This window comes from Pseudopodoces humilis, chromosome 1 (genome assembly GCF_049639895.1).
Source record: "Pseudopodoces humilis isolate 2021_Gansu_Grassland_sample_001 chromosome 1, ASM4963989v1, whole genome shotgun sequence".
Classification (NCBI taxonomy): domain Eukaryota; kingdom Metazoa; phylum Chordata; class Aves; order Passeriformes; family Paridae; genus Pseudopodoces; species Pseudopodoces humilis.
The window spans coordinates 112758170-112784456 of NC_142200.1; the positions used below are offsets into that span (position 1 = coordinate 112758170).

The 26287-nt window shown below is 35.1% G+C and overlaps 1 protein-coding gene across 1 annotated transcript in view; it reads left to right on the plus strand.

Annotated features, from left to right (window-relative positions):
• Positions 1-25955, plus strand: part of NEK10 (NIMA related kinase 10) — a 65737-nt gene extending 39782 nt beyond the window's left edge. Inside the window, 11 exon segments of the mRNA XM_088054230.1 lie at positions 5133-5275; positions 5352-5479; positions 12776-12824; positions 14301-14329; positions 17179-17288; positions 20350-20460; positions 22795-22850; positions 22852-22910; positions 24288-24316; positions 24404-24459; positions 25799-25955. Coding sequence (XP_087910356.1) covers positions 5133-5275; positions 5352-5479; positions 12776-12824; positions 14301-14329; positions 17179-17288; positions 20350-20460; positions 22795-22850; positions 22852-22910; positions 24288-24316; positions 24404-24459; positions 25799-25955 — 927 coding nt within the window.
• The last annotated feature ends 332 nt before the right edge of the window (positions 25956-26287 follow it).

Consider the following 26287-nt stretch of genomic DNA (forward strand, 5'->3'; position numbering starts at 1 on the left):
AAGAAAGAAACCTTTTTACATCTGTGCTATTTAAGTTTGGAGAATAAAGTGACAAATCAAAAACTGTTTTGAAGGTATATATATATATTTTAAGAGTTGCTGAATGTTTAATTTGTTAGTGCATCAAAGCTTTTTAATAGAATAGCAGAATGTAAGGAAGAAAGACTTGTCAAAGATTATCTTGTCCATTTCCAAGCCTTAGAGTTACCTGTCACTCCTGACAGATAATTTTAAGTGTAGTGTTCAAAATTGGACCTAATTACTCCAACTGAGAATCTTCTTGGTACCAAGTAGAAAGAATACACAAATCCTCAGAATTATTTTCTTTTTATATACCCCAATATGATGTCTACCTTTTCATAGCAGCATGGTATTGTAGTGCCATATTCTGTTTCTGATCCAGCAAAATCCCTATATCTTTTTCTGCGGAGCTTCTGTCACCAGTCCTTCTCTAGTCTGTGCATTTGTATGGTTGTTTCTCCTTGCTCACACAACTTCTCATTTTCCCTATTTAAACTTCATCAGTTCTTTTAGTTTGTCCAGTTTCTCAAAACTCTCTTTGACACCAGCTGTCACTTTCATTGACACATCTCTGTGTATGATGTATATGCTGCAATATGATATACGATGTGAATGTATCGCAGTCTGGGCACTTTTAATAGGCACTCTGTCTACCCATTATGCAGATTATCATTGTAATTTAGTGGCAACATTGAGTGGTTTTGGAACAAGGTCAAAAAGGAGCCTGATAAATTGTGCTCGCTACCCATTTTCAGTTTAGCAAACACTCAAAGCAGTTACCAAGTCGAGTACAATTTTTAAGGTCAATTATTCATCCAACTGATCATGATTTTGTCTAGCTCACACTTCTCTAGCTTTCTTCTAAGATGTCATGAAAAACATTGTCAAAAGCCTTGATAAAACCCACATACATAACATCTGCTTCTTGTTCCTAATGCACAGGAGCTAAAGCATCTACTCCTTTTTCCTCTTACTGAAAAAGATACATTGGTTTAGCCTGGTTTTTACCCCCGCCAATTTCATGTTAGTTATTACTTATTATATTGGTAGTTTACCAGTGGAAATAGGTTGTCCTTTTTTTTTTTTTTTTAAGTAGAAATTCAATTGACTAGCATAATGCTGTAATTGTAAATGTCTCTAATAAAGAAGATTAATTAAACACTGCAAATGCCACTAGAGAGCTCTATATTTCATGAAGACAGAAAAGTTAATTCCTTTGGACAGCAGTATGACAAAACAGAGCTAAATAAAAGATCAGTATCTTTATTTTATTTCAACCTGCTTTTTTTTTTTTTTCCTAAAGACTTTTAGATTCCTTTTGGAAGGCAAAACCAACAATTCAGGTTTCATTTTGCCAAAAACAAAGTATATCTTGATTTTACAGTATTGATAGTTACCACTAAAGAGATAGACAATGCAAGTATACAGGATATGAATGAAGACAGAAGTTTTCTTCATGGCTGAGACACAAATTTCCAGAGATGCTTTTTCTCAGTAATAAAGGTAGATGAATGCTGGAAAAAGATTGGTTCATAATTTGAACATTCTTTTTGTTCCCCCCTTAGCTTTCCTTTTCAACTGTATGTTTTTTTATACAAAAAGGTAGAATTTGTTTCAACAATCAGTCTGATGAATGGTGAAACTGAGGCACTAGTTTATAAGAAAAATGTGAAAATAAACTGATGGAGCCTCTGGAGAGATTTGTAAAATATTGGACTCTAGAATCAAGTGTAGGTATGAGCACAGTTCAAATGAATAAATATAAACCTAATTCCTTTTCCAATGTTTGGGATAATTTGAATATTCCAGTTTCATAGATTTCTTAAAGAGATAAGCATCTGTCTTTCTCCTTATCTGAAAGAAGTCTCTGTGAGACTTCAAGGCATATGAAAGTGATTGTTTCAGTGTGTTGGAGAACACTATTCTCCATGTTCTTCTCAAAAAAATTATGATCTTTATATCCTTATTTCCTTGTGTAGGTCATTTTGGTCCCTCTCCTATGTTGAGCAACAGTGACATTGAACTTGCATTTCATCCTCTTCTAGTCAGGGTTCTTTTGTTCTTCTAAATCACCCAGTGTCCTACTCAAAAGAGAAAAAGCAATGCATATTATCCAAAATTATTAGCTATTATCTAGGTAGAGAAAGCATATCACAGCAAATTTATTCATTATTCTCAGATTAATTATGAAATACTATAGTTTTCTATATTCAAGTATTGTGTAATTGAACCAGATTTTTTTTATAGGCAGGTTATAGCTTTACAGTTTATATAACTGCTTTAACACTTTAGGATATGTTCCACTGATCTTTGAACAGTTTCCTTGGTAGGTCTGTCAATTATTTTTAGCTTGAGGTCTGTGTAATTCCATTCAGAGATTTCAAACAGGTTTCCTTTCTTGATGGACAGTGAAATCTGTCACCAGTTGGTATCAGATGTCTTTTTGATCTTTTTCTTCCCCCCTCAGCTCTGCCTGCTGTACAAGTTATTGTGAACAATTAGTCTTTTGAGTGTGAGGTTCAATATTGAAAATGTTGAAAGGAGATTTAAGTTTGAAATGTCCCTGCAGTTTGACCCTTCTCTCTCTTTGCTTTGATTCCTTTGATGTGGAGCAGGTGAACTGGTTCTCTTCAGTAACTGTGCACTGTTCAGGGCATGAGAAGTGTGTTCATGTGTGCCAGGACTGGAGTGCTCTCCAAAAGTCAGTTTGAGAGTCATCCTTAGTGGTTTTCATGCCATGCTACACTGCAGTCACTGCTATTGTGGCGTCTTGGACACAACCTCGGCCCAGTACTGAAGTATAAAATGACCTTTTCCCACCTGAATTTAAAGAGAAAACTTTGGCAAGCCGTCTCTTGGCTTGTTATAGGTTTGGGACTAGAACAAAGGATGGGGAAGTAGTTGAAGGAGACCATTATGTAGACAGTGGTATGTATAGTCAATGCTCAGAGATGCAGTGAAGTTTCTGAGGAGAAAGTTTCTAGTGCATTCACTCTGCTGTGTCCTAATAAAGTCAAACTACTTCATGGAAAAAACTTTGAAAGAATGTTATCTTAGATACAGGACAAATTGTCTCATGCAGACTTGGTGAGAATGTAAGTACTTAGGAATGTATTATCTCCTGAAATTACTTTAATATTAAAGATACTAATTTATTTAATCTGATATATTTATATAATTTATCTCTTATTCTCCTTTATCATGCTTTACTTTGACAAGATAGAGTAAAAAGAAACATTAATTTATTTGCACACAACAGAAATAGCAGAAACAATATGTGAAGATTTGGAACAATAGGAGGTCATAAGAAGTTTTCCTTCAAAATATGTTGAATTACAATAGAAGCAATAGCAGGGACTGGGATTTCTATTCATTCTAGAAAAACTATAAACATCAAAGCAGCAGAGGTAGAATTTTATATTCATTAAAGAAGATGCAACTTAAATTGCATCCGAACAAGATGCGGCACTTAAATGTTTCAAGCAAATAATTTGTATTCTGTGTTTTGATTTTCTTAGCTCTGCTTTGATAATGCCAGTAGCATTTGGTCATTTCAGCCTCAGTGTCTCTGTGGCATCACATCTGTATTGGTTTGGCACAACCTGGTTTTAGGTAGCAGGGGGACCACAGAGGCAGCTCTGGTGAGAAGTTGCTGGAAGCTTCCCACCATGTCTGGCAGGGTCAATCCCTGATGGCTCTGAAGATGGACGTGCTGCTGGCCAAAGCTGGGCCAATTAGAGAGGCTGGTAACACCTTTGTGATGACATATTTAAGGAGAAAATCAAAACAAAGTCACGGGTTTTGCTTCTAGCCAGAGAAGCGGGGGAGGTGAGAACATATGAGGGAAACAACATGGAGACACCAAGGTCAGTAGAGAAGGAGGGGCAGGAGGTGCTCTGGGCACCAGAGCAGAGATTCCTCTGCAGACCGTGGTGATACCATGGTGAAGCAGCTGTGTCCCTGCAGCCCATGGGTCCATTGGGAATCAGAGATCCACTGGCAGCCCGTGGGGGAGCAGGTGGATGCCTGGAAGAGGCTGTGATCCAATGAAAGACCTGGTGGAGAGAGAGGGCCCTTGCTTCCAGGCTGGAGCAGCCTGTCCTCAGTGGACTGCAACCCATGGAAAGTGAGACCCACGTTGCAGCGGTTTTGGGAGGACTTTGTGCCTGTGGAAGGCACTCACGTTGCAGCAGGTGTGGTTTGGATGCTGCTTGTGAGAGTGGACCCACGCTGGGGAAGTTCATGGAGAACTGTCTCCCATGGGAAGGACCCCACAGCCTCACAGGGAAAGGACCCCTCTCCCAGGGCAGCAGAGGAAAATCTCAGTGATGAACTGACCAAAACCCCATGCCCTGTCTTCCTGCACTGTCGGTGAGAAGGAGGGAGGGGCTGGGGGTGAAATGGTGGTTTAAGGTCTTATTTTACCTCTCATTATCCTTCTCTGATCCTTTTAGTAATAAATTTCACTTTGCAACTGAATTTGAGCCTGTTTTGCCCTTGAAATATTTCTCCCAGCCCTTATCTCACTCATGAAGCCTTCATGACCTTTTTTTTCCTGTTCTCTCCTTCACCCAGCTGTGGCAGGGGAGGGTGAGCAAGTGACCCTAATGGGTGCCTGGCATTGGGCCAGTGTCAAACCATGACAACATCGAGTTCACTTCATATTTTACTACTATCTTGACTGTTGGGCAGGTTTTGCATTGTCCAGAACTGGACTGCTGCTGGTAATCCAAGATCAAAGAGAGCACAGCTACCAATGCTTGTCCCTGGGAACCTATTACCTTTGTCCAGACTTATTTTTCCTTTGTTCAGTATTCACCTCTGCTCTGTCACTTGTTTCATTTTTCTCACTTTTAGTGCTTGTTGTGAAAAGACTGTCATCAAGAACTAAGCCTTATATGTAAAAGATAGAAATAATTTGTTTAGTTTAAGAGTTTGAAAATCTTGCTCTAAATTTAGAATCAATACCTTGAACCAGGTATTGTGCAGTCCTGGACTAAAACCTAAGTTTAGCTTCATGGGTGTTTGCACAAGTACCACTTCAATTTTTGGATTTTCTAGTGAGTGTTGGAAAAGGACAATATCTAACATTGCCTTTTTGCTCTTGTCAGAAAAATGATGAGAAGTTGAGCCTTCATAGTGGCAGCAGTGGACCAGCCAGTTGAAAAAGTGAATTATCAGAAAATACTGACTTTCCAGTTGACAGTTGTCAGTCTGCACATGGAAAAGATGAGGAAAAACATATGAAGCAATTGTGGTAGAGGATGACAGGACTATGGGGAAAGGTAGATATTAGCAAAAGAAGCATCAGGTGCTATCATGCTGGTCAGAGGTGGGTTAAAAGCTTCTTTGCTTTCATTTTTATGTGCAGGTATTTTCTCTGAATTAGACAATGAGATAGATATAGTGGACAATTCAAGCAGCTCCAGTTCAAGTAATTTGAAAGAGTCTGCTATTAGTAAGATTCTTCAAGAATGAAGTGTGCACTACTTTTAAAGAGTAAAGCAGTGGTTTAATCCAGTATATGACGGTATTTCATTATGTGTCACAAGTTCACAATCTGTTGTTACCTAAGTAAAGGAAACAACTGTGCCTCTGTGACAGCCATGTCCAGGTTAATACATTTGCTATCACACCCAGGACTTTGTGTAGCTTGTCCCCATATTATGCAGTAGCAGCTCTGAAAACTGGAATATTATTTGGCTCCTTGAGAAAGAAGGTGGTTTTAAATTTAAACATAAGATGACTAATATTGATAAGAAACAGATGGAAGAGTGTGAAAAAGAAAGTTGAAAGAGGCAAGCTTTAACTGTCTGGAAGAATTGACTGAATGGAACTGAAGGAATGTGTAGATTTTAATTAGGACAGAATTATGTGACAAAACAGCATTAATTCTGCTTATAGTTATTTATGGTAATCAAATTGGAAAGCACCAGCTGTGTTGGGTATTATCTTAAGTAACAGTTTTTTTTGGCTTATATTTCCAATTTGAAAATTTAAAAAAACCTCAAAAAACCCTAGCTCTAATGACTATGAGTTCACTTGCTAGATTGTGAGCTATCATGACCTACCTGTTAAATGTGATGCGATTCCCATTATAGAAAATCATTTTGTATGCATTTTGTATTAGAAAAAAAAGGAGATGGTCAGAGTTAAGCAAAACTTAAGATTTCCATTGATAAAACATGGGCATGATTTAGGTGTACTTTTAAAAGGTAAAGGGAATGTAGTTGTCTGAATATAATAAAACATTATTGCTGCAAACGTCCCAGGCTTCAAAAAACCTAGAATGACATTACCTTATTTGTTTGTAATCCTATTTGGTAGCTGGATTTTATTTCATATTTTGGCCCAGGTACTGAAGGAATGTGACCTCTTTTTACTGAAATGTCTAGCCATTATTGCAGGGCAAATAAATTATTTGGTAATTCTACTTAAAATCCATTAAATTGGTTTGCTAATTGTAACTGGATAGCTTGCCATTTTGAAGGCTGGAGGACTTGAGGCTAACCAGCCCTGAGATTGTTGTCAAAGTTTTCTTAAAAAATAATTTTAAAAACCACTTTTTTGTGGTCACTTTCTAGAGTTAAGATAGTAACAGGAGAAGGCTACAAGATAGAGGGAAGCCTTGAATAACTGTAGGAAATGACTGCGTAGAATGAAGCCCTTGCGAAAAAGCAGCTTGCAGGGACAAAGTTCCATTTTGTGTTCATACTTAAGAATAACACATTGTGTCTCACAGGAATGTAATTCATTGTATGCTAGTTTAGCATTGTGCACAGAAATCTGAGGCCTTTGCATAGTTTGTAACTTGCCACACCCGAAGCATTAGTGGTAATGATTTCCTTGTAGGTGATTTTTATTTGTTAAGATTTAGACATTAACAAAATACCAGATTTTCCTAATATTTGAATATTACCATGCCATATTGCCATAGTTTTAATTAAATATTTTAAGTGGAAAGATACAGTCAGTTCCTATCAGTTCCAGTAAGTTTAATCAGCATTACTAAATTCTAAAGCATTTCTAAAAGTCATTATCCATTTTTCTCCTGCCAAAGAATCTAATTATTATATGGATACTTCAGGATTGCTTTTTCATAAAAATAACTGCAAGCTCACATTCTTAGATCAGCTGTAGTTTCTACTTCATGCTGAAGTCAGTGTTTTAGATAAGTTGTGATTGATGCTGGCAAATGTTTCTACTTTTCAGGGGTAAAGAAAAAATAGCTTAAAGAAAAATAATTCTAAATTCAGGATAATTGGTTATTGCTTGAGATATGCTCCTTTTGTTAATAATAAATGGCTAACAGAGTTTGAATTATCAGCATGGTTTTGTCAAGCATGTCAGCATTACAAGGGAAAATGTGATCTAGCTAACTTGGAAACTGTTAACAGGAAGATGAGAGTTAGTTTCAGGTATATTGATGAGGATCATGAAAGGATTTGTCTAATCATGCTGTCATCACATCATTCTCAGAGAAAACGTGATCATTCTAATTTAAAAGTAGAGGGGTATTTTGCAAAAAGGTGTGATATGCTGAGCTGTTCAATAGCACAGAAACTGGTATGGATTTGTCAGTGTAATGGGGGTAAGCTTTTTTTACAGTCCAATATTGTCATAATGTTTTTAATGACTTTGCATACTCAGTGTTTCTCAACTCTGCTTTAACAAAAGGATTATTCTTCTTAATATAGTATGTATAGGCAATGTATTTCTGCAAGACCAGTTCCTTTAAGAGTTCCCAAGATTGCCAAGCAGGGTGTGGAGATTCTGGATTAGTTGCTCCTGGTACTTGAAATGATTGATCCTACAGGAACAAGATTCTACACATTTCAGAAGCATAGAGGCATCAGTGACAGATGCATATTTCTTTTCCTGAAGTCATTATAATTTCAAATTATAAAGATTGACAGAGGGTAGGGACATACTGAGTCAAAAAGCTGTGAAGAATGATGGGATGGTAACAGTTTATTAGTTGCACTTTTTTTCTTAGTTTAAAATTATGAGGTTCCCAAATTTACCTTAGCTTAGTCATATTAAAGGTTTTTTACTTGCATTTGGTATACAGTGTAATCATACCTTCACTTCTGTTGGTAAAACCAAATAGCAGGAAATTATGTAATATGTCATTATGCATAGTAGTCCAGCAGAGCTGGTGTGTCAGTTGAGTGAGAGTTGAAAAATTTACTTTTTGTCTGGGAATACTCTTTTGGACAATATTTTTTGTTTCCCTTAATCATGTTCATTTAATCACAATCAGGACAGTGTCCTAAATACATTGAAAGATATTTCTGTGTAAAATGTGCTATTGGGAAACCATGGTCTAAGGCCTTTATGTACTCCTAATCTCCCTCCCAATATAGAGGTAGCATGCAATAGATGCTTTTTGGAATTGCTCAGCCTTTTCAAGAGATTAAGAAGTCTCAAAACATGGTCTTGTGTTGCTGCTGTATCTTTTTTAAAAGTTTTTCTCTTACATCATAATTTCATTTATGTTTACACTATTTGGAGGAATCTCTGCACTTAATATATCTTGTGACCAATATGCACAGACATTGATATTCAGGATTCCTTTCCTGAATTTCTGCAACCCAATAGTATTCAAATTACTTTATTACCATGTAATGAAGACAGCACAGGTCTGCCTAAACAATATTCTAGTGATGTAACTCTAAAAGGGTCTCCTATATCTTTCTTTGAGAAATGCAGCTGGTTTACACAGTGCCAGGACTTGAATCTTGTTCAGGTAGTGCTCATATCCAGTTGAATAATTGGGGATTTCTAGAACTAGGATACTCTCAAAATACAAATTCTGTGTGTTGTATGTAGCAAGTGATTTGGCTCACTACTTAAGTCATGAGTTTAGGTCATCACTTAGCTCCAAATCTAACTACTTTTGAGGATAACAACAAAGACATTATCAAATTAACACCTATTCAGTAATGTAATTTGTTTTCTAGAGCCTGTAATTTAGACTACATTGCAGGCAGCAACCTTATATCTTGAAAGTTGTGGTCACAGAGATGAGCTTTTTTTTTTTTTTTTTTTTTAAATTTAATTAAGACCAGTTGTATTTGATGGATTTGGCAACTTGAGAAGACATTTCTTCTTTAGATAAGATGACTAGATAATTTGGTAAATTTTTGGAATAAGATTGTCTGACATCTGCTCTATAAGGTTTTCTGGTTTTAGATTATGAGGAGAAAGCTTAGGGAATTTCCTGAGAATTATTATTTCACCAAGAAACCTATCACTTCTCAATGGGCTGTCTGTGAAGAACTTTGGAGACCTTAGTGTTTTGTAGGCTTACTTTTCCTCATTTGTCTAAGATTCAGATTTCTCTTGAGACTTCAGGCTAATGGGATTTTGTTGAAGACATCAGCCAAGTTCTGGTTTTCCTGTGTGATGCCTGAGTTAAGTTTGAAGTATGTTTATATCAACTTCTGTTGCTGTACAGTGTAGCAGTGGAATCACTGCTAGCAAGGAAAACAGTTGTTTGCTCTGCAAAACAGCTTAATTAACTTGGTTGGGATTGTCCATTCCAGTGTACAGTGATTTGAAGGGCAGCTTACTAAGAGTATTTTGAATAAATAAAGGTTCCACCTTTATTTATTATAAATTCCACCTTTCTCTTGATATGATTGTTGAGATGTCATTCAAAAAATCACTGCCCTTGCTTCAGTTTAATTCAATGAGATGTCCTGAAGCTCTCTGCTAATACAAAATCTTGATTCAATTTTCCTGCCAGTCTGATCAAACTTGAAAAGGTTTTCAGAGGTTTTGGTTTTTAGATACCATTGAAGTGAAAGTTAAATCCAAAGCAGAAGTTACTATCTTCTCAGGTTTTTCTGATCTCATATTATGTTACCAGCTCTTTCCTTGCAATTGCCTGTTTAGGTGCCTGCAAGAGCAAAACTCTAAACTTCACATTAAAATGTGATTTTTACTGATTTCGATGCATGTTAAGAAGTTAAAGTCTTAGAAGTTGCTCTAATTACATCAGCTGCTGAAGACCAAAGTAGCAGGCAGAGAAATTATTTGTGCCTCATTTGATACTTTTTTTTATGTCCCCAAGGAGTCTGCATAGAGCTATTCAGAGCAGGGAGGCTGATGTGAATTGAAAGCTTTGGCTTTTGCGTCCCTTTCACGTTCTAACAAGAGTGGGCACAGAACAGGAGAGAGATGGAGGGCTTGTATTTCATTTTCCTTGAGATCATCTTGAACTGAAACATGCCCTCTTGCAAGGCATTTGAACAAAACGTATTGCCTTGCTCTTCCTATCCATGTCAAAGGAGTAGTCATGGTAAAAGGAAATATGGTCCAGGTAAGCCTGAGCTGAACATCGGGATAGACTCCTGATGTGCTCCATGCCTTATGTGAGTTAACTTGCCTACACATCTGTGCTGTTTCTTACTCCCTGACTGGCTCTGTATGATTAGCATAACTCATACACAGAAGACTAGGTATTATGAATAAAGTCATTAGTGTTCCTTGGGAGGGGTTACACGTGTGTTTGTTACATTGATTTTTACATGTTTGAGTCTCCTAGTTATTAAGTAAATTATTTTCCTGTGTTTTCATAGTGAGTAACATAATGAGATTCCTCTTTCAGATTTAGCTGCTCAGTGGGTCTCTAGCATAATATAATAAGCAATAAAAATAGGCCTGGAGGGTGTTTACTATTGTTTAGTGATGTTCATCATCTTTGGGGCTTTGTTTTTTAGCATTAATAAGTATTTTTCTAACTTTAGCATATGAATCAGAAAATATTGCATCTCTGCTGTGTACAGTGAGTGGTGAGACAGACTCTTTGGTGTGAAATACCATGCACTTGTAAATACACTCATAAGATGGCAGATTAGCAAGTCAAATGTGGTGAGTCATCAAACTGATCAAGCAAATTTGGATACAAGCCCTTTACTGATAAGAGACCATTTATTTGAAACAGCCAAAGGGTATAGTATTTCAAACCCAATTTTGTATGTGAGTACTTGAATAGGGGAGTTGTTTTTTGTAAAATTCTAGCAAATAGCTGTGTTCACACTTAGCTTTTTAGCCAAGTGGCTTTTGTTGCAGATTTTCTTGCATATATTCACATAATACATTATGGTATTTGCTGTGACAGAGTGTCTGAGGTTGTAACTCAAAGTCCTTACCCCAAGCAACATGACTCACATTCACTCAGATCTTCTACTTTTGTAAATGTGTTATTGTGTCTCTGTCCTAAGCAGGTAAAAAATCTGTTCCTTGAGTAGGCACAAAAATATTTTTCATTTCCTTCACTTTCTAGGCAGTGAGCACTCTCTTTTTCTATTTTTCTGTCTCATTAACAAAGTTAATTGAAGAACTTTTGCTTCTATAAGGGCCTAGTTTATTTGCTATTATGTAATTCAGATGCTCTTATCAAATAGTCTTTTGTGCTAGCAATCACAGAATTTTGGTATCTGTTTTGCTAAGCAAAACATCAGCAAGGATTAAAATGTTTCTTTTTCTTTCATTCTCTCTCTGTCTCTGTGTCTTTTTTTTTAGGGAGACAGATTTGGCCTAAAGATGTATAATTTCTTTTGGTTTTAAAGTGAGTTCAGTTTGACAGATGAAAGCCTCCTTCAGATTTTTTTTTTTTTTTAATTCAGAGGATCTCAGAAAAATAGGAAAATATTTCAGAGTACAACACAAAAGTATGTTTTAACACGAAAAGATGTAAGACTCAGAAATATATTTGTTCTACAGTTGCTTAGAACAAATATAACTGCTGTAACAAGCAATGGGAAAACTAGTTTAAGTCTGACATAAAATCTTTTTTTCTTATCTGTTGTTTAAGTGATTAGATGCCTCTGTTCTTGTTTAGTGATAATGATGCTACTAGTGTGGAAAAAAATCTCATGTAGACAAAGATGCAGGCCTTTTATTAAAATACATTAATTGTATGGGAAAATTGTAAGAATATCCTAATCTTGCTACTCAGACTTTCAGTTAGCAGAATTATCTTTTCATTAAACATAAACTCTATCAAAATGTGATACCAGGCTGGTCTCAAATTACCATCCAAATTACCATCCAAATTACCATCAAAAGAATGGTTTTACAGGAATGATTTAAGACAAATGCTTAAGACTAATATTTGCTTTAAGGCAAAGCTTTCCAAGTGCATAAATAATAGATGTTGTCAAACATTAGCTTTACTTCTACACATTTTTTGGCAGCATGCAATAAATTATTTCAATGTTTACTTTCACTTTTATTGCTGATTAGATGTTGGACCAATAACTGGTCGTACTGCTGTCTTCAAGGTTTTGACTTCAGTAGGATTATTTGAGAAGAAAGGTATTGCATATGTTATTGCATATAGATAGCCAGCTAGTGGAATGGTGGCAGTAAATCTCTGGTGGACCTCTAAGAAATTGGGAAAACATTCTATCTCCTTATCCACACTAGAGACAATGTTGTGGCTATAGGGGAAAAGTGCAAATCCAAGTACATATTCTGTGGACATCTAGTCAGCATGTGTTACTTTCTGCAACAATTTTCTGAAATAATTTATTAAAGTACTCTGTTGGGCTGAGATTTTTGTTATGATGCAAGCAAATCTTTGATATATCAGACAGCAACTTGATAGTCAAGTAGGGATTTGGAGTTTGTTTAATGCTGTTTTTAGAAGTTATTTTGATACCATGTCTGGGAATAGAAGATACTAACATGCATGTTGTAGGTTTCTTTTAAACAGAAAATAATATTTATGTGTTCATTTCAGGTATAATTAAACAAAGTTTTAGTGCTTCTGAAAAACAACCTCAGATAAGGTAGGAGTGATTTATGATTTTAATATAATTGAACATTGTTACTATCAACTCCAGTTGGTTGTTTCACAGTGGAGCTGTGCCTTCATGAAATATGTCCTTTATGGCTTCATTTTACCTCAGCCTAGGACACTAAGTCTGCTTGAGGATATTGTTAAAGGGTGTTTACACACAGCAGCTTTACATGATAAATAGGTTTTACAATGGACCTTGCTACTGAAGTTTAATCTGACACCTGTTGATTAGCCAAATTCTGTTTTTATATTTTTAAGCAGACATTTTTCCATAGAAAAATGTGCTTGTGTATTTGATGGTGTAGAGTATGTTGTAGTAGTGTAGAGTAGTATCTTGGCCCTTTGACCTCCTCTAGACTTTCTGTATAAACATAGACGCCCATTTCTTGCATTTTGGAGGCCTCATGTCCTTCAAAAAGGAAACAAACAGAAACAGAATATGTCATACCATCCCTCTTCTAAAGATATTCCTTTTCCTTCTGTTTCTTCAGTAATGCATGAAGTACATTCTTGACCATTATTTTTTATTTTGGCAGCACTCTGAAATCCTCTTGTTTCTTCATTTCTGCTCTTCTTTTATATCTGGAAAAAACTCTCAAAATCACTCTTTGCTGCATCTGCCTCCTGAAATTTTTTTTTATTTTACCTTTAACTGAGCTAGGTAAGTATTTATAATGATAGCATTGATTATTTTCCTGTTGATTCAAGTGCAAGATTTTACTTTTGCTTTCAGAATGGTTCTTAGCATAACACTGTCCAATCTCCCATTTATTACTTTCTAGCCTTACATCTTTAGTCCTGTTGCAGTCAGTAGTGGCAGCCTCCCCATGCTTGAGCATTGAAGAAAGCACATTTTCTTTCTCTTTGTAGAAATTCACTACTATACAAATCTCTTCCCCTCATATAATGATTAGCAAAACTATTTCCTTATCTTAATTTATAACTACTCCTTGAAACTAGTTTTCCCTACTGCCACAAAAATAGATAAACATTCTTGCCATACTTGGGCTATGGAGGCTGCCATCCATCAGGACATCATGTTTGTTCTTTTAGTTACCTGGTGTCTATGGTGTACCCATTTGTTATTGCTTATCTCATCTAGTGAAATCTGCAGGCTGGCAAAGTATTAGTCTAGAGTTTAGGGAAGGATGTAGAATTGAAACATGTAAACCTGTATTTCTGGCATTGAGATATTGCTACCCTGGTGCTGTAATACCAATATTTTCCCCACCTTACTAGTACTGCCCAAGAAAAGAAACTTTGGTTTAGTAGAAGTCATTCTATTTTGGACATGCAGAGTAAACCAGCCTTTATGTGACTTAAAAATGCACAATTGTAAACTAGTGAATTTGGACAGATTTCCTTTAGAGGAAACATGAGAAGGAGTCAGGGAATACTGTATTTTCTCAACAATCATTGATGCCGAATGCAATTAAAACCTTTTTCTTTTTTTTAATAATGATAGAGATTATGTTGACAGTTCTGGATCAAGACTGATCAGGTAATTTTGAACTTGTAAGAAATTCAAACTTTAACTTAAACCTAACGATTTTCAAGTTTTTGAACATTATTACATTATTCTCCTGTTGCATATAGCATGTTTCCTCTTTCATTTCTTCCTCTTTAGTGCCTATTGATCTGCTTTTGAGAGTACCTTCACTCACCCGCAGGTTCCACACTAAGAAAATTGAGTGCTTGTTCATGATGAGATGGCAGTTTCATGTTCTACCAGTTGTAGTTCTTTGCAATTTGAAATATCAGTGGTTTATAATTGTATTTTAAAGTGTTAGAAAAAGAGATAATTACATTTGACATACAAATATGTTATTTGAAGTATCATTAAGGTAGTTCTTAAAAGTATGAATTCCAATATGAATCAGTAAGATCTCCTGTTAATTGTCATTATCCCAGCCAAACTTCTGCTGAATGCAATGGGAATTTCTCCTGTAAAATGAATATTTCATATAGCCGTTGCAAATTATCATGTATTTATGCATCATGATTGATGAAATGAGTTTTCTCTTTGAAGTACTTTTCCTTTTACTGACAAGATTCACACGCCGTAAGTTGCTAAGCTGTGATTTCAGAATACATATTGTGTGAATTAAATAATATTTGAAATAAAACTATTTTGATCAGTTAAGAGATTGATCTTCACAAAAAAAGTGGTTATTGTCTGTACGAAGTTCTATTTTACAGCTTTCAATACAGAAACTGTATTAAGAATTTTAATTATGAAGTACAAATCCAAATTTGATGTCGACCTTCTGTAGTTTCAGTGCTGTTTGCTAAAGGGTGCCATATAATAACAGCACAGTTTAAACTTAATGTCTGCAAGCTATAATGATCTACAGAAAAATACTTTAGTCTTTGTTGATATTTTCAGTCCTGGGAGTAATTTGAGTAAATCCATTATCTTTTGTCAGTGATGTTTTCCTTTTGGTTAAAAGTCTTAAAAGCTTTGGTCAAGACTTCAGCAGCTATTCACACATGTGCCCTCATTTTTCAAATAATGCTGTACTTCTATATTTAGAAAAAAAAGGAACTTGGAGTTGTCTGGACTCCATAGGAACTCCTGAAGTCTTTGAAGCACACAGATACTACAAGTAGACATTAAATCTGGTACTCCTAGACTTTAAATCAAATTGTTGCTGTCATACTAGAAAACAGAAAAAGTTCCCCAAGTTGAATAGCAGGGAAATCCAAATTATGTCCTACTTGGTCATTGCTGTTTGCTGTTATTCCAGACATATCTCTATTCAGAAAAAAAAGAAATTGAAGACCTACAAAAGAAAATACTCTGATTTACTTACTTTTGGTAATAGAAGCCACTGACAGGAGAAGAGACAAATACCACAGAACAGGGAGCAGTGAAAAAGGGAACATGTCAAAGAGGTAAAGGTTTTATGAGTGTCCCCATATAACTGAAGTTTTTAAGGTTATAATGACAAGACCACACTGGGTTCTTTTGGGCCTTGAATATAGCAGTATTGAAGCTGTTAGAGAGCTGAAAATGAAGAAGAAGGGCTAAATCAAAATTATTCTTCTGGTGGCATATATTTTAGATTATTATAGCATGGCTTCCTCTGTTACCTTGAGCAGAACCAACTTACATTTTTCTTTAAGTGACTGAGAGGAAATGCAAAGCTTCTTTTCCTCTTACTGATTATTAAGAGAAGACCTAGGGAAAATATGTCAATCTGAATTTCACTTGACTTTCTCAAGACATCTGCCAAAAGGCACAAAAACCCCAGCAACACCAATGATGTTGTCTTCCTGATCCTATTAAAAATGTGTCTCCCTGTGGCAGAGAAGAATGTTTTCTTTATCACTTTGTTTCTGTGAAAGCACAGTTCAGATCTGGATGGTCTTTCGACACTAATGTTTGTGAATGTCTTTCTTCTTATTAAATTAGCCGCACAGAAATTTATCAGTAAAAAAGTGGTAATAGTTCTGTTGTGGACTAGTTAATGTTGGTATTTAGATTTCATCACCCTCTCAGTAGAATTTTTAAGCTTGACATAAGATCACTTTGAAAAAAAAAAAGAAAAAGTTTCTGTTGTTGTAGATTTATATATAAGACTTGATGATCCTTAGGGTGTTTCTGTGAGATTAAATGTTAGAATACCTAAATTAGCCTCTGAAGTGTAGTTTAGAGATAATTGTATTTAAGAGAGGTACAGGGCTGCTGGCTGAGGTTCAATTCTTTGGCCAAAGCTCTTTGCTTAGCTTCCAGGTCTAATAGTCAACTTGGAAAGATTATTTTGTGGACTAATGTTCTTAGTGACACACTAAATGTTTTATAGTGGAAGTCTGCTGATATGCTTTTATTTAATCTCTGGGCCTGACAATGTGTATGACTTTAATACATAAGATAAAAAATCCTAAACAATAGATTTACTTCATTGAACTGGTCCATGTCAAACATATTATTATAATCCTTAGGGTAGAATGAAAATAAATTTCATAACATCAAAATATATGTAAAAATACTTTGTGTTAGTCTATGTAAAAAAAAATCAGTTAATAAAATTATGTTTATCATATATTTAGACTTTTGAATAAATGTGACAAATTTTAACAATAGTTAAAGTACATTAATACTGCGTTTCTCATAGAGTAATTTAGTGATTCAGAGGAAGGGATTTTCTTTTACAACACGTTGTCACTTACATTGTCTAAATTTTTAACATTTTAGATTATCCTTTTTTTTATTCCCAGCATTATTGAGAAAACAAGTCAAGCATTTCAGCTTGGTATTTACGTCTACAAAGTTTTAAACTCTGTATGCTATTAACGTACTAAGGAACCAAAATGAGCTGCCCTCCTGATTTTACTCTTGTCATCTACAGCATTGGCAGGAATTGCTGTATCACAAAGGAAAGTGAGTCAGATCAGTGACCCTGTTCAGCAGATTCTTATTCAGCCGCACAAAATTATCTTCATCACTCAAGTATGCATTGCTGTTTCTTCTGACATTCTGTACTTTTTAGTCATTTGTTGTTGTCAAAATGATGTTACTGCAAAGTGCTGCTAATTTAGTTACTGTTCTTTAAAAACAACAGAACTTGACATTTTTGCAGATGGCAGGATGCTTTAAAAATATATCATTAAAATAAAGACTAACTTTGAATATTAGTATGTGGAGGATGGAAATAATTGAGTCATATGAAAAAAAAAAGCTGTGGCTCACCTCAGAAAAATGGATTGTACAGTAAAGTATTTTTACAACATTCTGTCATGCCAGCAATATGACCACTTAAGGTGATAATATCATTTACTGATATGGAGAGTTAATAAAATGCTTTCCTCTGTAGTAATAGTTTTGAAATAACTTTGAAGTTATATTTTAATTATCAGTACATAGTAATACTGTCCTGGGAGTTTTAGTGCAATAGATGAAATCCTGAATATGTTAACTATTTTGAAATGTCAGATATTTTTCAAATTTAAGACTTGTTTTAAAACTAGGTTCAACTATTTCGTAGTGAGAGAGAGCTGAAGTTTTTTCATGCTGATTCCAAAGCAAAAATGGAGCTGAGCTGATACAAAATCTGCCTTGAACTCTCACCTGAAAATGTGATTGGAACCTGTTTATTCTGCAGAAAGATGGCTACCATGCAGCTTTTTGAAAAATTTGCTATTATTAAATAAACAGCTTTTTATTTTCCAAAATGAAGTATTGGAACATTACATTTGGCATGTGATGTTTATCACCTCAGGGCTTTTGAGATTGATCAGCCAAATTTGGTTTTGTTTAGAACAGAATAACATAACTGAACTTGGGTGTGCTTTACATGTCTCTCTTTTGTTGTTTCTTTTTCATTTTAGTTGTCAAGCTTATCAAAACAGGTAATACAAGAATTGAATTATCAAAAACAAAGGAAACAAACATTATTTAAAATAATTGGAAACTATATCCTTCTCCTATCAGCAGAAATGAGGCGGTTCAGTTTTTACATGCTATATTAAGACTATGTCCAAGGTGCTTATTAGTGAACTAATCCTCTCTGTTGAAGAAGGCTTTCTTAAGTGGCTTACTAATTAATATGAGTTATTGTAATGTGAATGCTCAAGAACTGAGAGTTAACAGCAACTCAAAAACTGGCTCAGAGTTGACCACTGAAGCAGTAGGAACAGCTTTTCTCTGATTTCAGAGAAACCCGTATCCATACCTGTACTTGTTTACTATGTTCCATATGCCTTCCTTGCACTTGTTTATGTTCTTACAAATCTAAGGTCGAGTATTTTTTATAATACATAGCTGTTTTCTCAAACTGTTACATATTCCAGCTGACAGGTCTAAACTGAAGTTTGCAAGGAAGAGTTCTTGCATGTTAGTTCTTGGCTGCCAGCAGCCTCCCCTGTTTCCATGGGAACAAGAATCAGAGTGATCTCTGGAAAACAATGTGAGAGAAAGATTTTTAAAAAGCATTATGTAAATGCTTGGCTTTTTCTTTTTTTCATTACTTTTTTTTTTTTTTTAACTGATCTGACAACAGATTTCATTAAAACAAAAGCTAAAACTGAACACTAGGGCCCAAGGCAACTCCCAAGTTTCTCAAGCACTGAACTTGTTCCTTACCATTTCTGCTTCAGAATATCACCATATCTCCATGGTACATTAACTACACACAGTTGATTGCAGTGCTGTGTAATCCATGGAATATGTTGCTGGCCTTTCCTAAGGCATCTTTTCTTTACTCTCTTATAGGCTAGGGAACACTGAACTTCTGACTTAAAGCATATGTGTAAGGCCTAATCTGCATGAAAAGAAGAGTAATATCTGTCTGTAAAAAAAAATTAAAAAAAAAAATCTGCATGTCAGCAGCTGTCTGGAGAAGTCTTTTGTGCTTAACATGTGACTTTGATTCCTGGTTTGTCAGAGCAAATCAGGACTCCTGTGAGGCCAATAAAACTGTTCTGGATTTATAGCTGTCTAAGAGCAGTAATTTGTTCCAGTGGGATAAACGTCTTTATAATGTGTACTATGTCAATGTTTGAATGTGAATCATTAGTGGTCACCCCTCCCTAAATAGTCAAAAAGCTTCCTGAATTCAGCAGAGTGGCACTTCATGAATTTACATCAACTAAATGATTACAAAGTGTATACTAAATGGGAGATAATCATAGTTTTTCAAACGGGGTCTGCAGGTATAAACAACTGCACAGAAAGAGCATAGAAGATAAATTCAAAAGGGTAGTAAAATACCACAGAATGGTTGTCGGAATGGGTTGTTGTCATTGGAGTGACCAACAGCTGAAACTGTACATTTACAATTGGAGCATAAAAATTACTTTAAAGGAAAAAACATCCTTTGGACTCTCTATTGAAGACTTTAAGTACAACAGAGTACAATTTGTGGGGTTTTGGTCTGGGTTTTTGATTTTTGTAAATACAGATGAATGATGTGTTCTTTTTCAACCAAAAAGACACAAGAGGAAAAAGTATATAAAATCAGTTATGCTTTATAGACAAGTGAAAGGTAAATTACCTCCCTCAGGAGGCTTAGAGCAAAAGGGATGCTCTGAATTGTATAGAGACCCATAAGGACCTCAAAAGAGGCCATTGAAGCTATTCTATGCACATTGAATGAAGGTCTCAGCTTCTTGATATTCCATTAATTTCAGACGGAACAACTCATTGTAGCCATCATGAAATTTAGTGTAATGTACTGTGAGTTTAATCTGTAGAAAAATGTCCCAAATACTAGCACTTTGATCAGGGAGGCAAATCTGGTATTATCAGTGCTAGGCTAATAATGATGTTTGACTTCAAGACTAGAAGAACTGAGTTACATGGTGAGCTAAGCCTAATGGGCAAACGAAGGAGCCTTATTATAATGTGCCATTAAATCAAGTCTTATACTGTTGTTTATCACCATGCCATTAGATATCAATGTTTCTTTTTGCAGTGTAGCTACATTTCTCAATAATGGCACTTCTGAATGGCTCATTTTATGGCAGGTGTAACTGCCATAAATAGTGAAAGTGTATTTCTTTGTTTCATGTAGCTTCCTCCAGCTTTGTGATGCAATTTGAAAAGGAGAATCATTGAGAGATTCAAGAAGTCCCTTGTCAGTAAGCAGGACAATCCTTGTAAACTGAAATCAGAAAAGAAAAAGGTGTGGTACATCATTTACTACTTGTGTTCAAGTTTCTCTCTCTTTCCATTCAATCATGCTATTGATATTAATATCACAAAAATATAAGTGTAAGAGTCCATTTTCTAAAGGAAATGTTTAGAATATTCTCTAGCTATCCTATATTTGGCAAATATGGAGTCTCCTTAAGTAAGGAGTTTCTGCAGTTGATTTCAAGTTTGTGTCTTGTCAGTAGAACTCCTTTTGTAGATGGAAAGGACCTGCTAGCTCCTAATACATAAAAGCAGACCTCATCTCATTAGAGTTCAAAAAGACAAGAGGAAGGGCAATGTAACTAGAGGTTATGTAAGCTCTTAATTTATGCAATCTCTTCTTGATAATAGTTCCTTGATATTTCTCATATTTTGTACTGTACTCCTACTCAAACCATGAATCCTAAGAAAGCACTGTCCCAGAGTACCTTGAATATAACATGCCTCGTCCTGTTATTGCACAGGGTGTCAGCAACATTTTAGTGTCATCAGTTTAAAACTACTGCAGATTTGTAAGAATGGCCTGAGCCAAGGAGCATGCTTGCATGTTTTCCAGTGACATGCTGGATACCCTTCAACAGAGAAAGATCTAATGATTAATATCAGAATTTCTAAATGTTCCTTCGAAATCTCCTGAGAGGACTGTAATCAGTAAAGGATTTGAAATTTACTTCTTGGTGTCTGTGTACTGTGGGAGACTGAAGCTAAGATATTTAGTTTATGAATTGATGATAAAGTGGTTATTAGATATATTATTGTACCTAAAATTTGATGACTTATTATCATTCACATAATTCTCCTCTGTAACTTGATTATCACCTACTTCCATTGAATTATGTAGTCTTCTGTGTCATTGTTTGCTACGAAACAGACCTACCTCAAACACCAGATCCTTCCTCTGCTTTTGTAATAATTCATCTGAGGTCCTAAAACTTCCTGGAAGGTGGCACATTGGTAATACATTAGAAAGGTAGTTAAAGATGCTTCTTTCTGAGCTATCAGTTTCATGCTGTCCTGTCAATCAAGTTGGGATTTACATTAAACAATTCCTGTATTTCAGCCATAGCATAGAAATACTTGCTCATTGTGTATTGAATTGATGTTTTCAAAAAAGTGTGCTCAAAAATATAAGAAAAAAGGAAGTGTTTATTATAAAATCAACCTAATTTTCAGCTGTTCAGATATTAAGGAAATTATTTGTAAATGTTATCAACTGTAAAATTGTGCTAGCTTCAAAACTACTGGATTTAAACCTGTAGAAAAGGGAAGAAATACTCTGTTTGAAAAGTAAATGGTAATAAATTGAAAATATTTGAAATGTTGGAAGCAATTCTGGGCATTCTACCTTGAAGGAATAGTTATATTCTATTAATGGAAAGCAACAAAAAAAAGTGCAGTTGGAAGGATGGAGAATTGATAAGCATAAATATCACATAATTTACCAAAAACAACGCTGTAAATGTACTGGGTTACATGGATTTCATTTGGAGGTAATGGGAGGAACAGAAGCAGAGAATTAGGTTGAACCCTTACAGCAACTGTTATGAGGTTGTACAATTTCTGGAAAAAAAATTTAAAAATAATGGGGTTTTAACTACACCAAATTAGAAAACCTAATAAGAATTTCAGAAAAAAGATTCCTCCACTGTTCAGTGATGGGGTAAAAGTCTTCCAACAACAGAGATTCTTCTGTTTCTGTAACTGTAAAAAGTGTTATCATGCTGCAGAAATGCATAACTGAAATTTCTCTCCTGCACACAAAAGTGATCCTGTCAGAGCTGGTACCAGTGGATATTTTCAAAACTAGATGTTTTTAAGTTTAATGTCAGTATCATTGCTCATATAATCAAGTAGCTGAACTGACTTTCAGAAGTGCTGGGATCCCTCTAATAGGAATTATATCACTTGAATATCAGCTAACAATTTCACAATTTCATTTGAAGCCACAGTTTTAAAAACCAGAGTCATCAGCTGCTTCTCTCATAGGTTCAAGAGAATACACTTTCCTGTTTATCTTCATACAAATGTATGGTTTGTGACATTTTATTCAGATCATGTGAAGAATTCAGTGCTTTATGCTAAGTGCAACTTGCAATGTTCATTGTTTCTGGAGAGAAAAAGGTAGGATGTTCATAATTGTTTTCACCACTTTTTCATTAATCTAAAAAGTACTGAAACGTCTTTTGATTTCTAATTGCAGAAGAAAGCTTCTGGGAAACATAAGAAAGTGTAAACTGCCTCCTAGAAGTCTGAAGTTGTGGCAAATGGGAAGGATGGACTTTTCAGGTGACTTTATTTTTTTGGTCTCTATTTTTTTCCCTAGCTGCTGCAAGGTTCTCCTGAATTGATTAAACCAAGTATCTTCACAGCAGATTGGCATGGGCGGAAATATATTGCTTCCAGATGATAGAAAAGGTAAACAAAGCATCATAAACTTCTGTAGTGGCATATATATTTCTAATAAAGTATAAGATATCAAAGCAGAAGGAATTGCTACTCCAAGATCAGTCATTAAAGACAATAAAGTTATGTTGACCATACAGATTTTCTGGGGGGTGGGTTTGTTTGTTTTTGGTTTGAGGGTTGTTGGTTGGGTTTTGTTTTCTCTTATTTAATTCCTGATAAGATACACAGTTCAGCACTGCTGGAATTTTCTACTGATTGGAGAGTACACTTGGAAATCATAAAGAAATATCAAAGATGAAAATAATTTGTAGTTCAGCCATAAAAATTAATAAAATATTTGTAATTGAAAATGTCATACTTAGGATTTACTTGTCCTTGCATATAATTTTTAAACCAATAAGGGTTTAAACCCTTATGTTGTTCTTTTGTCATGTGTGAAATGGTTGTAATGGGTTGATTTAATTACATAGCTAGATCAAACCTTATGAACTTGAGGAGGGAAAAATACAGACACACACATTTGTATATATACTTTAGAAAATATATCAATATATGTGTCAATTCTACTTTGGACTAGTGATTTGAAGACAAATCATAAACACCATGTACAATCGTACCTACCAGCTGTGGCATCACCCAGGTTGGGAAACTACAATTCCTGGTTCAGAGACTTTTTTCATCACATTTTTTTTTTGTGCAATGGACGTAAGGGAAATGTGGAGCCTGTATTTTGGTAACTGTGCCATTTACATTCTTCTAAATACAGAAAAAACTGTGTTGCAATCCATGGACTAGAGGATACAGTAACATTAAAATCCGTGGTGCCAGAAAGAAGAGTGAGAAACTTTAGTTTTGATGGCCTTTGTGTTGCAAATAGCATATCTGTTCCACAGCTTATTGCAAAACCAAAATTAATACTAGGTGTCAAGGGTGATATTTGAGCAGGAAATGAGTCCCTAACAGTCACTTTAAATATGAGCATTATTTTGTTCCTGGAGAAGATAATGCAATTTGTTGAGCTGCTCATTGTCTGTAATTTTTGAATCTCTTAACCTCACAAATCGCTGCTGGCTGTTTGCCCTTTTCCACTGTAAATTTCCACTGTAAGGGGGAAAAAATAAGGAAGTTGCATTTCTGAGTTCTGTTACATTAAGTCTATAAATTATTTTTCGTTGGTTAGGATACTTCCATAATGTGTATGCGTCAAATGTTCTTATCATGCCATAAAATGACCCCACTTTTTAGAGGGTCATTGTGCTCAGTGAGAGTTACTGGTCGTGAAACATCTGTCCTGTCATTATGTTTGAAGTGGAATTGCTAAGAAACTGCTAAGGGAGCATAAATCCCAAGTTCAGTAGTTTAATGTTGCTTGCCTTTTACTTTAAAGCATTCTTGGCACTTCTGGCGTAGCAGAAGGGATGACATATAAGCAGTTGCAGGTAAGCTGTACATTTATCTATATGTATTCATTTATTGCTCTTAATAGTACTCTTAGTTCACTGAAATTAAGTTCTTTAATGTTGTAGATTCTAATTGAAGAGGTTCTAGAGGAAAGTGGTTATTGCAGTTTCTTTCCTAACAGGTCAGTCTAGTTAATTTAAAAAGAAAAGGGTAATTATGATGTGCAAAACCCAAATGTATGTATGGAACTGCAACTCATTTTAAGCTTAGTCCAGTATGTGGTTTATTATAATACATGGATGCAGGAACTGAAAGAAATGTATGTGGGGCATATTAGCTAATCTAAGCAGCTTTTTTTGACCACATCTGTTTTCTTCATTCAGATGAAAGAGTAGTACAAGTATGGGAGCTGTTTCTTCACATTTTTTTCCCCACACAAGCTCACATCTGAACAAAAGGTTCTTTACATAGAAGTATATTTTATTTTAACACTCTGCCATTGCAGGGTTTAAAGGAAAAGCTGATATATTTAGCAAAGTATTTGAGTACAGTGCAAAAGCCAGTATAAGTGTTTACCAGCACAGAAGTGCAGGGGATGAAAAAAAAAGTATGGTCTTTGAAACTAGGCAAATGCTTTGTCCTCAAGATGGTATATATTTTCTGCAGGAAAATTTTGACACAAGAAATATAAGGTATATATTAACCATATCTTTATAATATTTTTCATCTGATATCCTATTATTTATTATCTCAAATACTCTTTAATGTAAAAAACCTACTTCAATCAAGTAAGCCTATTCTTGTGTTTACATTAATCACCATTTTAAAGTCTAGGAGACTGCAGTTAGGTTTTCTAAAACGAATAAACAAACATAAACCCTCCCCACCCCTTGCCCTCCCTATTATAAGTATTAAGAAATTTTAAGAATTTATAGTTCCTGGTTCCTCAGCTGTATTTTTCAGTTATTTTTTATCTCTGTAAAGTTTTTGGTATGATTCAAGCTCAAAAAATTTCTGATGGTAGTCTGAATATTTCTATAGGCTACTCATTAAACTGGTATTTCAGCTTGCAAGTATCTTGCAGCTGCCAGCTCAAAGCATTGAAAATCATGATTCAACACTCCCAAAATAAAATAATGGTTCAATCTTTAAACCTTCAGGGTGTACTTGAATTATGTTTACAGATTACTTTTTCATCCATGAGGTCTAACAAACTTCTTTATAAATTTTTGCAAGTATCAAAAAATTTTTGCCCTAATGACAAGCTCCCAGGATTTGATGCTGTAGTAAAAATATCGCACAACTTATGTAAAAAAAAAAAAAGACATCAAGGTATTTTTCCTTTCCTATTATAAATACAATATTATATTATAAATTATTATAAATATTATAAATATACAAATGTGTTGTAGTTTTATAGGCATTTATCTCACAGACTAGTAAAAAGTGTCTTAGTTTAATTAACTGTAATGAAGGAGTTGAGTATGTTGAATATGGATTTCAGTGGTTTTTTTTACAAGAACTATTACAGAGATAAGCTACCTATTAAAGGAAACCAGAATCACAGTGTATCTCATTTTGAAAGGACCTGCAAGGATTGAGTCCAACTCCCTGCTCCTCACAGGACTTCCTAAAACTAAGCCATGTGACCAAGAGCATCATCCAAATACTCCTTGAACTTGGACAGGCTTGGTGCTGTGATCACTGAGAACACAGTTCCAGTGAGGAACCTTGTCCTCATGGCCAATCTGAACTTCCCTTAGCACAACTTCATTTCATTCCCATGTGTCATTGCTGTAAATGTAATTGCTGAAGTGTAGAGCATACTTCAAGATTGCAGGCACATATGCTGGTACTTTCAACATATGAGTGCCACAGAAATGCGCATGGGACTAAGAGCAGTGAAATAATTAACTGTCTTTTTTTCCTGATTTATTCAGAACTTTTTTTCTACTCAGCTGGAATTCCATAGAGAGTAGCTGTTCTGCAGAAAACTAATTTAAGATTCT